The following is a 14,941-nucleotide window of genomic DNA, read 5'->3' as shown; positions in this document are numbered from 1 at the left end:
TTTATGGAATCGGCACCTTCATCATTAGCATTGGTTTGGTCAGAGTTCCTAACAATGGTGTAATCAGTGTGTTTAGTCCTTACCATGGCATCTAGGCTTTAGAATGAATTAACCAGCAATTTCTTGATTTGGGGTGCTGAGGACCCATTTCCCCTTAATCCCTGTGTTAGAGTTTGCAGCCATGTTTTTGGGGCATTTACTGGAATGTAAAGGAACACATCTGAGGAAGCTCTGTCATGTCATCTGCTTATAATCATGTGCATAGCTACTCTGATGCCCAGCTCCATGGAAGGGCATAAACTCTGAGAGGGTGTGGTTTAAAGGGGATGGAGCATTCACTTTAAAAAGGACAATGACTATGGAGGCAATGTTTCTCTAAAGGTGCTCTCCGGACAACCTGCATCAGTTATCTCCTGGTATACTTGTAAAACCTATGATACCTCAGCCTCATGCCAGAACTACTGCAGCAGAATCTTCTAGATAGTTCCCTGGGATGTGGATTTTATTTATTTATTTTTAAAGATTTTATTTATTTATTTGACAGAGAGAGAGATCACAAGTGGGCAGAGAGAGAAGGGGAAACAGGTTCCCTGCCGAGCAGAGAGCCCAATGCGGGACTCGATCCCAGGCGCCTGAGATCATGACCTGAGCCGAAGGCAGAAGCTTAACCCACTGAGCCACCAAGGTGCCCCTGGGATGTGGAGTTTAAATAGTACCCAGTAAGGTGGTCCAGGCCCATACTTGGAGAACAGCATCTCATTGCATAGGAATACTTAAGTCTCCAGTACAGAAACACCCTACAACTGCCTTATTCCTTCTACACCTGAGGAGGCAGGGATCAGCCTCCAGCCACATCCACAATGTTAGCTCCAGCCCTTAAAAATGGGAATCGCTGCTTTGGTTAAAAACCCCTCTGAGGATGTCCGTTGTCCCTGGCTAGTAGGAAGTCCATTTACAATCTATCCGTTGGTTCCCCCAAGGTAGAAGCACTAAAAGGAAATCTCACTTAGGGAGAATTTTAATAGCACTGTCTGACAGCCAAAAATGTAGACTCAGTGTGCTTGTCTGTGTGTATGGTGCAGGAAGGAGAGCTGGGGTGGGAGGGGAGACGATTTTGAGGAGACTGGTGTTGGATATGTTCTCTTCCTCTTAGTTTTTCAAACTATTTTCCTCGTAATAAATCTAATGAAATTCATAACTGTGCTGGAAGTTATATGCTGGAAACTCTCTCTAAAAACACTTCCTAAGACCTAACATCCGAGCAAAGAGGAGTAAAAATTCAGTGTGCCTCTTGGGTGGATAGGCTGCATCTATGTGGTTTGTGCACTGAGCTCTACAGAGCTGGCTCTGAGGCTGCCTGGCAGGTGGGTGGCAGGCTGAGGGGACCCTGCTTCCCTGCCCAGCTCCTTCATACTTCCCCATGTTTGGCCAGAGTGATGCCCCTCACTCCACTTTTGCATTTTGAGTGTTGGTGGAAGGGTCTGGTGGCTACAAAGGACCTGGTGTTTGTACGTCCTCAGGACTGGCATCAACACTGCATACAGCCGTTGGCTGCTGATTGTTACTGCTTGTCTTATCCTCCTCCTCTTCAAGCAACCTGAGAGGTTTTGCTTCCCTGGAACTGGGCCAGAATTGGTGGCCTTGACCTTCTCTCTTGCAACTGTGGTGGCACTGGGATTGTTTTGAAGGGGGTGAGTTTTATGGTTATCATTGTGATAAAGCACCTGTAAATGTGATCCCTTAAACAATGGAGAAGACAAAAATGGAAAGAATCCAAAAGCAAGGCTGTATTTTCTAGGTTGGACCAAGGCACTTTTAGATGTTGTGGTGAGCAGGGCCTACTGACGGTGAGCTGTCCTGACCCCTCTGGAGGCCACAGAGGTTGTTAAGAGAGGAATCTGATTTCAGTTGAAACAGAAGGTTTAATCTGGAGGATCAATGTTCCCACACACTTCACAGCTATTGAAAGTTAAGAGAATCCCAGGTAAATGACTCATATAGAAATCCCGAAATTGTTCTCTCCTGCCCTCTGGGATTGATGCTGAGTTTTAGATGGGCTGTGCCTGGCCTTTACTGATTTTTGCAAGGGAGCACAGAACTTGCTCTTCAGCAGTTGTACAATTCCTATCTTCTCCTGGTGGAAGGGGCAGCATGAAGGGCCCTGAAATGTCTGTGCTCCAGTGGCTCTGCCAATAGTCACTCTGCTTTGCAGTTTAGTTCAGATCCTATGGACATGGCTCCCCTGACATTTTTGGCACGTTTCCTCCTATTTTTTCTTCCTGAACAGTTTTTTTCCCCTAAAATCACTTGCAAAGTAAGAGGTTGGCTATTTCTCCTCAGTGCTTTGTCATTTCAAAGATTTTCAGAGCCAAGTCATGTATCCTGTGGAGAAGTAACTAGCTACCTTGAAGGGTGAAGGGAGACTATATGTCAAGGTGAGGGGGCCCCTTGTCCTGCTTCCTCTGGGAAGCTGTCACTGGCCACTGGCCACTCTCTAGGATACGATCTTTCCTTTCTCAGAACCACGTGAAGCCCAGCCTGGGTCCATCTTCTCTCTCTTCTTTTTCCTTCTTTTTTCCACCAAACATCTCCTGGGCCAGGTACAGAGCTCAAGGATGTATCCATGTGTGGTGGGTGAAGGAGGGAAGGACACACAGATGAATGGGAAACCGAACTGGTCCTGCAAGCACATCATCTACTAGGAGAGGCCAGGCCAACTCACAGGTGGATTCCAAGACAGGACGCTGTGCCCAGTGAGAAGAACTGAAGGGGGAGAACCTTGCATGATCCTGTTCTGCTTCTTTTAATGCATTTTGTCTTTCTGTTTATAACACACTCTCTTTAGAGGGGACATCAGCTATTCTTGCCCACCCAGCATCCATATCTCTTTCTAGTAATGGCACCTGATTTGGCACTGGGGACAGCCCAGTGGGACTGTGAATCAAAGTGCCATGGCGTGTCTCTGCTAAAAGTTGGGTGGGTGACCCAAGCTGAACCAATCTCTCTCTCATATTTGGCCCTCGAGTGGAGACGCAAGGACAGAAAATGGTCAGAGCCAATTTTGTCTTCTGACCACATCGATGACACTGGCCATGTTTCCCTCCACCTGGATTTTTGGAACCTACTCTGAGTCCTGTAGTAAGGATGGGTCATTCAGGTTTTTCAACAATCCTATAAACTACTTCAAAATCCTTCTAATACATTAATATTAATACCTTAATTAGCTTGGGTCTATTTCTGCTGTTTGCATATATTAGGCACTATAACAGAGACCCTGAAAGTGAAATACCAGGCCTCATAGATCTTCTCTATGACCTACCAATGTACCCTACACAAAGTAGGTGCTCAAGAAATGTTGGTCCGTTGATAGTTTAAGGAAATGTATCTCAGGATGAAATGTCCTCCTTTGCCTACCTGTGGATTATTTAGGGGTTGGGTACAATTCCAAAGTTTTCCTCAGGCTCCTTTATTCTAAGGCTTTGTTGTACCCCATAGCAACTATGAAAGCAAAGGTGACCTCTTGCTTATAGCCAGAGAGATGCATTGCCTTAGTGGCACAGCAAAGACTTGACTAGATCTACAAAAATCTAGTCTTAGAAGGTCAGAGTTGGTAGGACTTTCAAGGCCATTAGACCTAAAAGACAGTTGCTTTATAGTGAGGTTTTAGAACTGGAATTTCTCTAAATACTAATAACCCAATGAACATCTTTAGTCACTAAACTACAGGTTGACTCGCTATGTGGCATCTTGCAGAATATGGCATATATTAATTTCTTATATGCTTTGGTGGAACTTGGAAATTGAAAAGAGGCAATGCCAAATTTCCTTGTAAACTGAAAAATCTTGATGCAAGAAGCAAATGAACCAAATTTTAAAAAGGCAGGGGAGAGTCTCAAGGACAAGAATAACTATTCCTGGAAATTTTTTCTTAAATAGACAAGATAGAAAAGGTACTATTTATATATTACTCATATATTATTAATACCAGTATCTCCATCTCCATCTGCATCTATATATAGATGGATGTTTCTTGCTGCGTGGTTAGTAAGGGTACCAATTGGGGAAGCCCACAAGTCCTTCAGAAAGGAAAATTCTACAGGTACTTGAGCCAGAGCTATATATGCAAACATGGAATAGTGTCATAGTGATTTATGTTAAAAACAAATAAACAAACAAACACCCAAAAAATGAGCAGCAGGACAACATGAAGAGTTTAGTTATATAGTTAAAAAAAGAGTCTATCTGGAGAGATAAAATCCAGAGTGTTAAACATACTTGTAGGAGGTCAGTTAAGACTTCTGGAAGCCCCATGGATCAAGAAGAGTGGAGAGCTCCTGCACAGGGAATTCAATACCAAAATACTAAACAGTAAAACAGATGTCAAAAGTCTAAGTAAATTCTGACTTTTCTCATAATGAGTATCTTAGTACTTTTAGAAATAGCAAATTCTTCTACAACAATGTCAGTGTTCCTAATGCTCTAACTGGGCACATGCTTGCTTCCTCCCTGGGGACCTCCATCACTGGTAGCGTGGTAGGTCACTTCTCCTATTTATCTTATGTGTTCTTGTATCCTTAGACTTTTAAAAGAATGAGCCATTAATTTTTAGAAATTTAAAGTGATATAGAAATAGGGAAAAGGAGCACAAGAGGGGTGTTGTGGGGACTAGAAATGTTCTACATCCCTCTACATGATGGTTACACACTTATACATGTGTAAAAATTCACTGAGCTAAATGGTTGAACATTGTGTATTTTAAATAAGTTATACCTCAAATAAAAAACATTAATCACTGCTATCAAATCTTTAATACCAATGGCTTTTAAGATGGAGAGAGTTGAAGAGTTACCTGGACCAGTACAAAAAACCTTTTCTTCCATCTCTTCCAGACATTCTTACCAATGGCCCATAAATACCTAAGGAAAAGGAAAAAGACCAGAGTTGCATTAATGCTTGAGTGGCTACACTGTTTAACTCATTTGACCATGAAGCTTGGTACTCATAAACAAGGAAATGCATGCAGCTCAGAAACAGAAAGCAGATTTGGGAGCTGTGTGATTGAGGGTAAGGAACAGCAGGCAAGTTTTACTTCCATTTATAGAAGGAATTGTGGCCCCTCATCACAGTTGACTGAGATTCCTTGAAAGTAATTTCCTCCAGAAAGTAAATTGGAAAATGTTACATTGTGACTTAATTTTTCTATGTGCTAAAACTCTATTAGGTAGGGAAATCCTGCCAGGTGCTGCACAAAGGAGGAAAGGGAACACTAAATCCTACAACTACAGCTCCTTTGCCTCTTTCAAGTCTCAGTCAGGAATCCACCCCCCAACCCCAACTTTCTTTTTCTATTATTCTGTCAAATGCAGGTATATTACTGGGAGGAAGTTTCCAGCCAACAAAGAAAGTCCTCCCTATACCTCTCCCTCTTTCCCAAATGCTTCTATGTTGATGGGAATTAATCTTGATACAGACAAAGGAGATAAAAGGAGAGTTAAGAACCATAGAGGCACAATCCAAGCTATCTGGAGATTTTATGAGCAGTGTTATTACTTCATTCGTGAATTACTCCCTCCACCTTATGGACTGCTGCACGCCCACTGGGATTGATCAAGGAAGTAAGGTTTTCAGGCTCGACTGGACCAAGTGAGGAGAGATCTGGTCATACTCAAAAACATGCAAATACTTGAGCTCCAAAACGGGCTTTATCTGCTATAAAAACCAACTGGACAATATCCAAATCCTCACTTCACCTGGAATCAGACAGAATTTCCGCTTTGGAACATAAAGAAGAATGCACCTAATTAAAATTTATACTGTTTGACAAATTTCAGGGGCTCTCAGAACTGGCCAGTGGCCAAAATCTGCTCAGATCTTTAAGCCAGAAACCCAGGAGTCAACCTGGTTCCCTCTCTTTCTTTGTCCTTATTCCTTTGTTACCAAGTGCGTTGATTTTTTTTTTTTTTTAACTACTGCAAAGTTCTCCACTCTGCTCAGTCTCTCCCCTTCACACCCTCACTATTTCAGTCCCACCCCACGGTTCTGCTTCCATGGACAACTGTAGAGGAAACTCTTAATGGGTGTCAGGGACACTGAGAATGATTTCCATCCCCCTCCTGGCCGTGACATGCTTCCTACCATCTGCAAATGTGATCATGCCTTTCCCTGCTGAAACTCCTTCTGTGGGTCACCCCCATTTACATGAAGGGGACCTCAAACTGTGGCCACTCAGATTCCACTTTCCTGATTTATCCTAGATCTTTTACCTATTCTATGGTTTACTGGACATTTTCCTTTAAAATGACTTATTTAACATTAATAAATTTATTTTGAAAGAAAACTTTATATTATAGCCTTGACACATTAATTATATCTCATGCCTTCTCCAGCATCCTATGTTCAAACTCACATTCTTCCTAAGTTTAAATCTCTACCTTGATGTCATGGCCTCCTGGATCCTGTTGATAATTCTTCCCTTACAATAATCACACTGCTATAATTTGTTTTTATATTTATTGTTCCTACTAGACTGTGAGTGAGCTCCTCAAGGGAAGGAACTTTATTCTTTCTCATGTCTAAATTCCTAGCACAGAACCTTGTTGTTCTTTTTAGATTCGTGGTACAGTTCTTGATACGTATGTAGTACGAGGTCAGTGTACACTTGTTATATTTCATTTGGTTTTGAATGAGCAACATTTGCAAAGGTTTCTGATGAGATTTTAAAACACTGCATAAAGACATCCAATCCATCACCAAATTCTTTGAATTTTCTTTCCAAAATATATCCCAATTCTTTCCATCCCACTGCTACTCCCCAGTCAAGCTTCTATCATGTCCACCTGGGCCATGGTAACAAGCTCCTAAAGGGTCTCCCTGCTTCACTCTTGTCCCTACTCCACTCGCTACACACCAGACAGAGTGACCTTTTAAATGGGTAAATCAGATCATTAATACACTCATTCTAAATCAGGATGGGAAGCTGTGGAAAGGTTTCCAGCTGGGCAGAGACACAATTATATTTCTATTTAAGATGGTCCCCGTGGGCTGCTGGATGGAGAAGGGGCAAGAGAGAACGCAGGGATATTAGCGAGGACACGGTTGCTGTGGTGCAGGTGGGAGAGAGAGGACGGTGCCTGGACTGGGACAGAGGCCATGGCAGTGGCTGGACGGCTGGTAAGTACATGAGCCCTGAGGCCAACCTTGTCAGCTTCACTCTTGTGTGGATTACAGTCCAGTAATATAATTCACAGTCCTGGACAGTGCTCTCAGCCTTCTTAAAATAATCTATTAACATATTCATGGCAGAAACTGACCTAAATAAATGGGAGGAATGGCCAGGGCTACCGACAGAGAGAGAGAGAGAGAGAAGATTCTTTGGCCTATAACTGTCAACAGTATTGTCTTCCAGTTCTAGTTGGGATGGTTGCTCTGAGATGCTGGACAAGATGCTTAACCTCCTGGTGTCCTGGAAAACAGGGCAGGGCCTGCAATGGTTCTTCTCACACAGGGTTGTTGTGGGGATTAAGTGAGATGATTCTTGTGGAGTATAAGCACGAGGCACAGCAGAAAGTAGATGCACATTAAACGTCAGCCTTATTATAACCTATCTCTGGGTAGCGAGGAAAGCCTATCATTGCTAGTAGTAAATATTAGCTAAATATGTGAAAAGAAATCTCCCTGGAAATATGGACATAGAAAAATAGGTGAAAAAAATCAAATGAAGAAAGCAGGTGAAAAATTTTGTATTTGTAGTAATGACTGGCAAGGTTGTCATAGTCTCATACTTCTCTGGAATTACATCTGGCAGCTAGTACCCGTTGTGTCTTTCCCCATAACTTGAACCCACATAGAGAGAGATTCAGAACAGTGAGCACAGACACTATATCTGACGTTTATAGTTTTAATTGACAGGAATGGAAGCAGGAAAAGGAGTGCACGAAAACCCACAGAGCGTGACTCGTACTGAGGCATTAATTCTCCCTTCAGAATAAAGATCCTAGCTACTGCTTGGCCATGTTTTACTACTGTGTTATGCTGTGCCAGGTCCTTTCCTTGAATTTATTGTACTACCTGGAGGGGTTAAGGCCTTGAATCTGGAGCCATGTCACCTACCTGTATGTGCAACCATCAGTAAGTTACTAGGCATATCTCTGCCTCAGCCTCTCATCTGTGCAATGGGCACAATATCAGGAGCTACTTCAAGGACTGTTGGGAGGATTAAACAGTGACTGGAATCTACAGTGGTCAGAACGACACCTGGCACAAAGCAAACACTTATGAGCTACTTCATGACATCACTGCTACTATTTTACAGTTGAGGAAACTGAAGTTGCAGGAACCTGCTCAGGATTCTGCAGTTGGTGAAAGACACAGCCAGAATGGAAATTCAGAACAGCCGGGTTTCCAGAGTACCCCTCAAACGCTGCTATTCTTCCTCCCATTTTAGATGAGGACAAACTTTGGTGTCTTCACCCAAATGAGAACACAAATTGCTTTTCCAAGTGAGCTTCTCTGGTGAAAGGCTTCTGAAAGGGAAAGCTGAGTGGGATCAGAGAAAAATCAACAATCCTCCTTAGCAAAGTATCAGTTGGTTTGTGTGAAGGAGGGGCTTTCCCTCAGAGGTTTTCCTCAGAATTTATTGCTAATTTGGCACATAACAGAAGGTGTCAAAACCGAGAAAAACTGAGGGCTGCACTGTATCATTTTTGTCTAGTCAGCTCCAGCTCTGTGTTCTCTTAGATTGAAATGTGCTCAGTAGACAGAATGAGAAGTACCTGGAGCAGATGGGAGATCTGTCCCTGCAGACATCTAGGTGGCTTTCCCCTCCAGCTCCTCGCACTACAGGCAGATCTATCTGCATGGGCACGAGTGGCCTTCAACTCTCTCTTCAGGCCATGAGGATTGTGGAGATTTGGATTTACAAATAGAAAAATCAGCATTCTAGAGTTGTGAACAGGTATTTAGCCTAGTGGTTATACCTTAGGCTCAGAGTAGAAAAACTCATGTGGGAATTCTGTCCCTGCCATCAACTGTTCTTTTGCTTAGCTGTGTTGTGCCTCAGTTTCCTCAGCTGCAAAACAGGGATAATATGTGATGTTGTTGTAAGGACTCAGGGAGAGCACGCATGGTGAGTTTAGCACAGACGGCACATGGTAAGTGCTTGGTTACATTAGGCAATACTGCTGGTTGGCGTTATCCTTAGTAACAGCAGCAGCAGTGGCAGAAATAGTAGTTCTAGTACAAAGAACATGTAACTACCAACTTTGCAAAGGATTCATCTTTGAATTCATTTGAACTTACATTCGGCTTTGGGGTGCACATCTATTGGGAAATAAAACAGTACGCATGTCTGGGTTTGGAGCTCCAGGCTACATTTTGCCTTGTGATTCTAACCTATCCTTGCTTGTACTATTTTTGTAAAACCTATGCCAGTGGGTCATTGACACCCCTGTCATTTGCTGGGGGCATTTTAGTTAGATGAGAAGCCAGAGTGAACTATGAAGGACTAAACAGAGAAGAAAAAGATGCTCTTTGGTCTTTCATGGCCCCCTGGCTTCAGCATCCCTCTGCCTTGGGATTCCTTGGAAGGGCAACATCCCTAGTAATTCTTGTAACTTGTGAGTTGTATATATAAAAGAAAATGGGATGGTCTTCCTTCACCTGATGTTTGTGAGTGTTAATGAATGAATAACTCAGCCCTATTTATTAAGTATCTTCTGTGCTTAGCACTAGGTGTGCACATGGTGGTGCTCCATAGCAATTCATGAGGAAATTTTTTATTGTATGTCTTTTCCCAGGATGGATGAGTACCTGGTACAGGGAGAAGGTTATGTGCTCCCCTCAGGACATCTGCCAGACTCACCTGTCCCTGGACACCATACGAAGGGTAAAGATGGCTGAGAGGGACATGGAAACCAGGTATAGGTTGAGGCTTCAACCTTGGGGGCTGTGGACCCAGAAGTCAATGAAAAACCTAGAAAATGAGGAGTTGGTGCCATTCTGGTCTAGGTGGAGATAAGACTCAGTCCTGAGGGAGGAGGGGCTGCATTTGTTTTCCTCTGTGTCCCTATGCTGTCATGGCACCTAGTCCATCACAAGTGGGGATGAGGCAGGGCCTTTTAAAAAAATTTTCTTTCCTGCTAGAAATTCTTCATGTGAATTTCTTCTAAGAAGAGCAGTCACACTGAGACAAAACCAAGATTCCCACTGGGAGGCATCCCTCCCCTCCTGGGAGAAAGAATGAGAACATGGAGGGTGCTAAGACTCCAGATGCTTTAGTCTTCATGCAGCAGCCCAACAGAAAGAAGCATGGGCTGGGGAGAAGCACAATAAATGAATGAAAGCAAACAATGGTGACAACAGTCTCCACCACCAACTCTTATATAGCTGTAGCCCTAACCACGTATCAGCCCCTGTTCTAAATGCTTTACATGTATTAACTCATTTAATTATCTCAACAATCTTATGAGGCAAAACTATCACGAGCTCCATTTTATGCTGAGCAAAATGAGGTTCACAGAGGTTAAGCAACTTGCCTACAGCCAGTAAGTGGTTAGTGCCAAGAACTACATCCTAGGTGATTGACCTAGCTGGCATTTATAGACAATAATACAACAGGGAAGATAAAACAGAATCATAAAAGTATTCAATTAGTCCAAAAGAAGGCAAAAAAAAAAAAAAAAGGAGGAAAAGAGGACAAAGATCAGATGGAATAAAGAGAAAACAAAAAAGCAAGGTGACAAATAGCAATTTAATTTAAACCTAATTATATCAACAATCACATTAAATATAAATAGGTTAAATATTCCAATTCAAAGGCAGAGATCTTAAGATTGGATTTAAAAGGCTAGAGCTAATTTCATGCTGCCTACAAGAAATATACTTTAACTCTAAAGGCATGAGTTAAAAATAGTAGGATCGAAAGGATTTGCCATGCTAACATTAGTCTTTTAAAAAGCTGGAGTGGCTATATTACTGTCTCACAAAGTAAATTTCAGGGCAAAGAATATTCCTGAGGATAAAGAAGAACATTTCATAATAAAAAAAAGGGTCAATTCATCAAGAAGACATAATAGCCTCAAACGTTTATGCATCTAAGAATAGAGCTTCAAAGTAAATGAGACAAGCGTGGACAGAATTATAAGAAGGAACAGAAATATCTATAATTAAAGTCAGAGATTACAATACTTTTCTCTCAATAATTGCTAGAAAGTCTGTATTTGGACAATTTCAACAACACTGTCAACCAACTTAAACTAATTGACATTTATAGAGAATAAGCCAAAAGAGAGAGAATATGGAATCCTGAAAATATTCAATTAGGTCAGTAGTAGTAGTCTTGTTTGAGAGTCTGTGCCAATCTGAGTGGTGTTTTGGAGATTTTCAGGGAGGAGAGACAAGTGTGATAGTTTTGAAGAACAAGGTCTACAGTAGTGGCACAGCTAAGAAAATGGAAGAAGAGAGGGTATTTTTAAGAAGCATGGCTGAGACTTATAAACTGTATCCCCTTCACATTTTGTTGAAGCATAACAGGAAAATCAGATTTGCTGTAAATTACTCTGGGTTGGTGTACTATGGTTCACTGACTGAATCCAAAGTGGCATCAGGGGAGCTCTGCAATTCTTTTAAGTTTTGGGTCCTTTGTTAAGGTAGGAATAACACAATTCTAGACCTGGCTTCAATGTTTAATTTCATTTGGACAAGTCTGTTCACCACTCCACATGTTTCTCTATGTGTAAAGCGGCAATTAATTCACTCACTTATTCATTTACACAGCGATTAGATTAATTTACTGAACTTTTACTACATGGCAGGCCCTGTAATAGCTACTTTGAATAGGGGGGACAAATGTCCTTAGTGACAAGGAACTCACAGTTCAATGGGGGAAGAGAGACAACAAACCAATAAACAAAGAAATATATGGTGTGTGAGATTGTGATAAGGGCAATCCTGAAAATAAGGCACAGTAAGAGAAAGAGAGAGGACACAAGTGGGGCAGGAAAGGATGGCATTATGATATGGTACAGAGACCTGCAGAAATCAGGTGAGCAATGTAGAAAGCTGTGTGAAGAAGAAGATGAATCCAAGGGAAAGGTGGGGACAAGGGCCCTGAGGTGCGGATGCACCTGGAGTCTTTTTTTTTTTTTTTTAAGATTTTATTTATTTATTTGACAGACAGAGATCACAAGTAGGCAGAGAGGCAGGCAGAGAGAGGGAGAGCAGACTCCCTGCTGAGCAGAGAGCCTGATGCGGGGCTCTATCCCAGGATCCTGGGATCACGACCTGAGCCGAAGGCAGAGGCTTTAACCCACTGAGCCACCCAGGCGCCCCGCACCTGGAGTCATTGGGGAAGAGCAGGGAGGCCCGTGTGGCTGGAGGAGTAATCAAGGTCAGGGAGGTAGCGGAGTCTTTATAGCCATGGTAACAACAAAGGGTTTTACTCTGAGATGGGGAATCATTGGAGGTTTTCCAGCATTGGAGTGGCATGAGCTGACTTCTGTGTTAAATAATATTACTCTTGGGTGCCTGGGTGGCTCAGTTGGTTAAACACTGACTCTTGATTTCAGCTCAGGTCACAATCTTGGGGTCCTGGGATTTGAGGCCCACATCGGGCTCCATGGAGTCAGCTTGAGATTCTCTCTCTCCCTCTGCCCTCCTTTTGCTTGTACTCTCTCTCTCTCTCTCTCAAATGAATAAATAATAAACAAACAAACAAACAAATAAATGTTTTTCAAAAATTACTCTTGCTTCCTGGTGGGAAACAGAGTACAGGGAAGCAAGGACAGCAGTGGGGGGACTGCTTACAGAGTAAGGGCACAAATGAAGGGGAAGAGAATTGGAGACTTGTGTCCAAATGGTGATATAGTGGTGGTGAGGAGAGGTTGAACTGTAGGTTTATCTTATTTGCAGTGAACAGAATTTGCTGTTGGATGAGATGAGGAGCAAAAGCGAAAGAGAAATGTCCAAGATAACCCCAAGTTTCTTGGTCTGAGCAACTGGGTGAAGGGAGAGGCCATTGGAGATGGGAATATAATGATACCTAGTCTCTATGAGGCTATTTCAGAGATAAAACGAGAAAGTGCACGTGAATACACTTGCTGAGCTTGAAAACACTATATGGACGTAAAATATGAAAAATTACTCTCCGAGGACTTGCTCATTGTCAAACAGGCCCAGATCCTAATGTCTTAAGGCCAGAAAGTAGCACTGACTTTCTTTCTTTCTTTTTTTTTTTTAAAGGTTTATTTATTTATTTATTTGACAGAGAGAGATCACAAATAGGCAGAGAGACAGGCAGAGAGAGTGAGAGGGAAGCAGGCTCCCTGCTGAGCAGAGAGTCCGATGTGGGACTCAATCCCAGGACCCTGAGATCATGACCTGAGCCGAAGGCAGCGGCTTAACCCACTGAGCCACCCAGGCACTCCTAGCACTGACTTTCTTACTAACATTTTTCTGTTCAATAAGGAAAGTTATTCTGAATGGCCCGGTGGTTCATTCAAGGAACCACAGTCCACCAACAAGGACTCATTCACAGTAATTCTGATTTTCCTTTTATGTTTTAATAAATGTGAAACTAGATACAATTTATAACCTCAGTCATACTTTTTAAAATTTCCTTCTCTCTACTATTCTTTAAGCTTTAACACTATTCTGATATTTCTCTCCTTCACCACACAACGGGGCTCAGTGAAGCTATTTTAACTTTAAATGAAAAAAACAAACAAACAAACTGCAGTCCACAGTAAACATTTTTATTTTCTTTGAGTCATCCCTTGCACAACTAATGCTGTGCATGCCTGATTTAGGCCGCACTGGGTCTGACAGTGTTAGTAAAAAAATCATTGCCTACTTCTCAGGGCTCCTTGAGGCCTTCCTTGTTATTTCCTAGCAGAGCAGTGATTTTTACATGGCAGTCAGTAATATTAAATAGCTATGTAAACTGTCAGGAGGGAGTTACATATTTCTTCTGTCATCCATAGGGTCAAGGTAGCCTAAAATGTCTCAATAATTTTGCAAATGAATCAACAGAAAAATTAGTCAATTCAGATCAGTTACCTCAGTTTCCAACACAGTAAGTGAAAAGAATGTGGGAAATGGGAATGTGTTCCATGGGAAATTAATACCCGTGCAAGGTGTACCATGGAGCTTAAATGTGGGAGTACTTGAAAAACTCCTCGTTTGGTGCTTCAAAGGGGCTGAGCAGGTCGGTTGAGGTACTGATCCTTGACAGAAGTTTAAAAAAACTGAACTTTTGAGGACACATACATTTAGTCATACTTTAGTTCTGTCTCTCTCTTTGGTCTATCCTACTCTCCTCATTTCTCTCTCTCATCTCCTTCCATCCTATTCATTCACACTCTGGTTCTTTTAGCAAATAGTTACTAAGTATTTATGAGCCAGTATTTTGCTAAATATTCAGAATCTTTTCCCATGTGCTATAGAGACCTAAAAGAATTCTCAAACCTATTGTCTCGAAACTGGAATGTTTACATCAAGGGGGAAGAAATATGAGGGAGAAATTCCACTGAATATTTTTGGAATATATGCCAGGAGTATGGTAAGGAGGAGGAAAGCTGACTTCACAAACATTTCATGAGAATCTTCATGAGATAATAACTTGATTGAAGTGAAGCTAGCTGCCCTTCATCATGGACAGCTGAAAAAAGATTACACGTGTAGCAAGGGTCTGACTCACTCTCCACAGCCTTCCCATGGCCTCAGGCAGAAGAGTTTTGGCATAATCCCATCTCAGGCTCTGGGAACAGTTTGGCTTTGAGTTAATGCCATGCAAATTCTCTAAATCCATGCCAGAGCTAAGGTTCAGTACTGGGCCTCCCACTTGTTGGGAGACCTTTTCTTTTCTGGAGTTCCCCATGCCTGATTGCCTCCAGTGCCCTGAGTGGGAGGTATCTATCTTTCTCTGGAACCTTGAGCATTCCATGTT

The 14,941-nt window shown here is 42.2% G+C and overlaps 1 protein-coding gene across 1 annotated transcript in view; it reads right to left on the bottom strand.

Moving 5' to 3' along the window:
• Positions 1-14,941, bottom strand: part of CADPS (calcium dependent secretion activator) — a gene marked incomplete at its 5' end in the record, with an annotated part of 471,496 nt that overhangs the window by 166,424 nt on the left and 290,131 nt on the right. The window contains one exon of the mRNA XM_080812815.1: positions 4,850-4,916. Coding sequence (XP_080668941.1) covers positions 4,850-4,916 — 67 coding nt within the window. The remainder of the gene's footprint in view (positions 1-4,849; positions 4,917-14,941) is intronic.

This window comes from Martes martes, assembly GCF_963455335.1.
Source record: "Martes martes genome assembly, chromosome: 1".
NCBI classification, from domain to species: Eukaryota; Metazoa; Chordata; class Mammalia; order Carnivora; family Mustelidae; genus Martes; species Martes martes.
The sequence above is the reverse complement of the archived record's forward strand: the minus strand, read 5'-3'. Positions and strand labels throughout refer to the sequence as shown.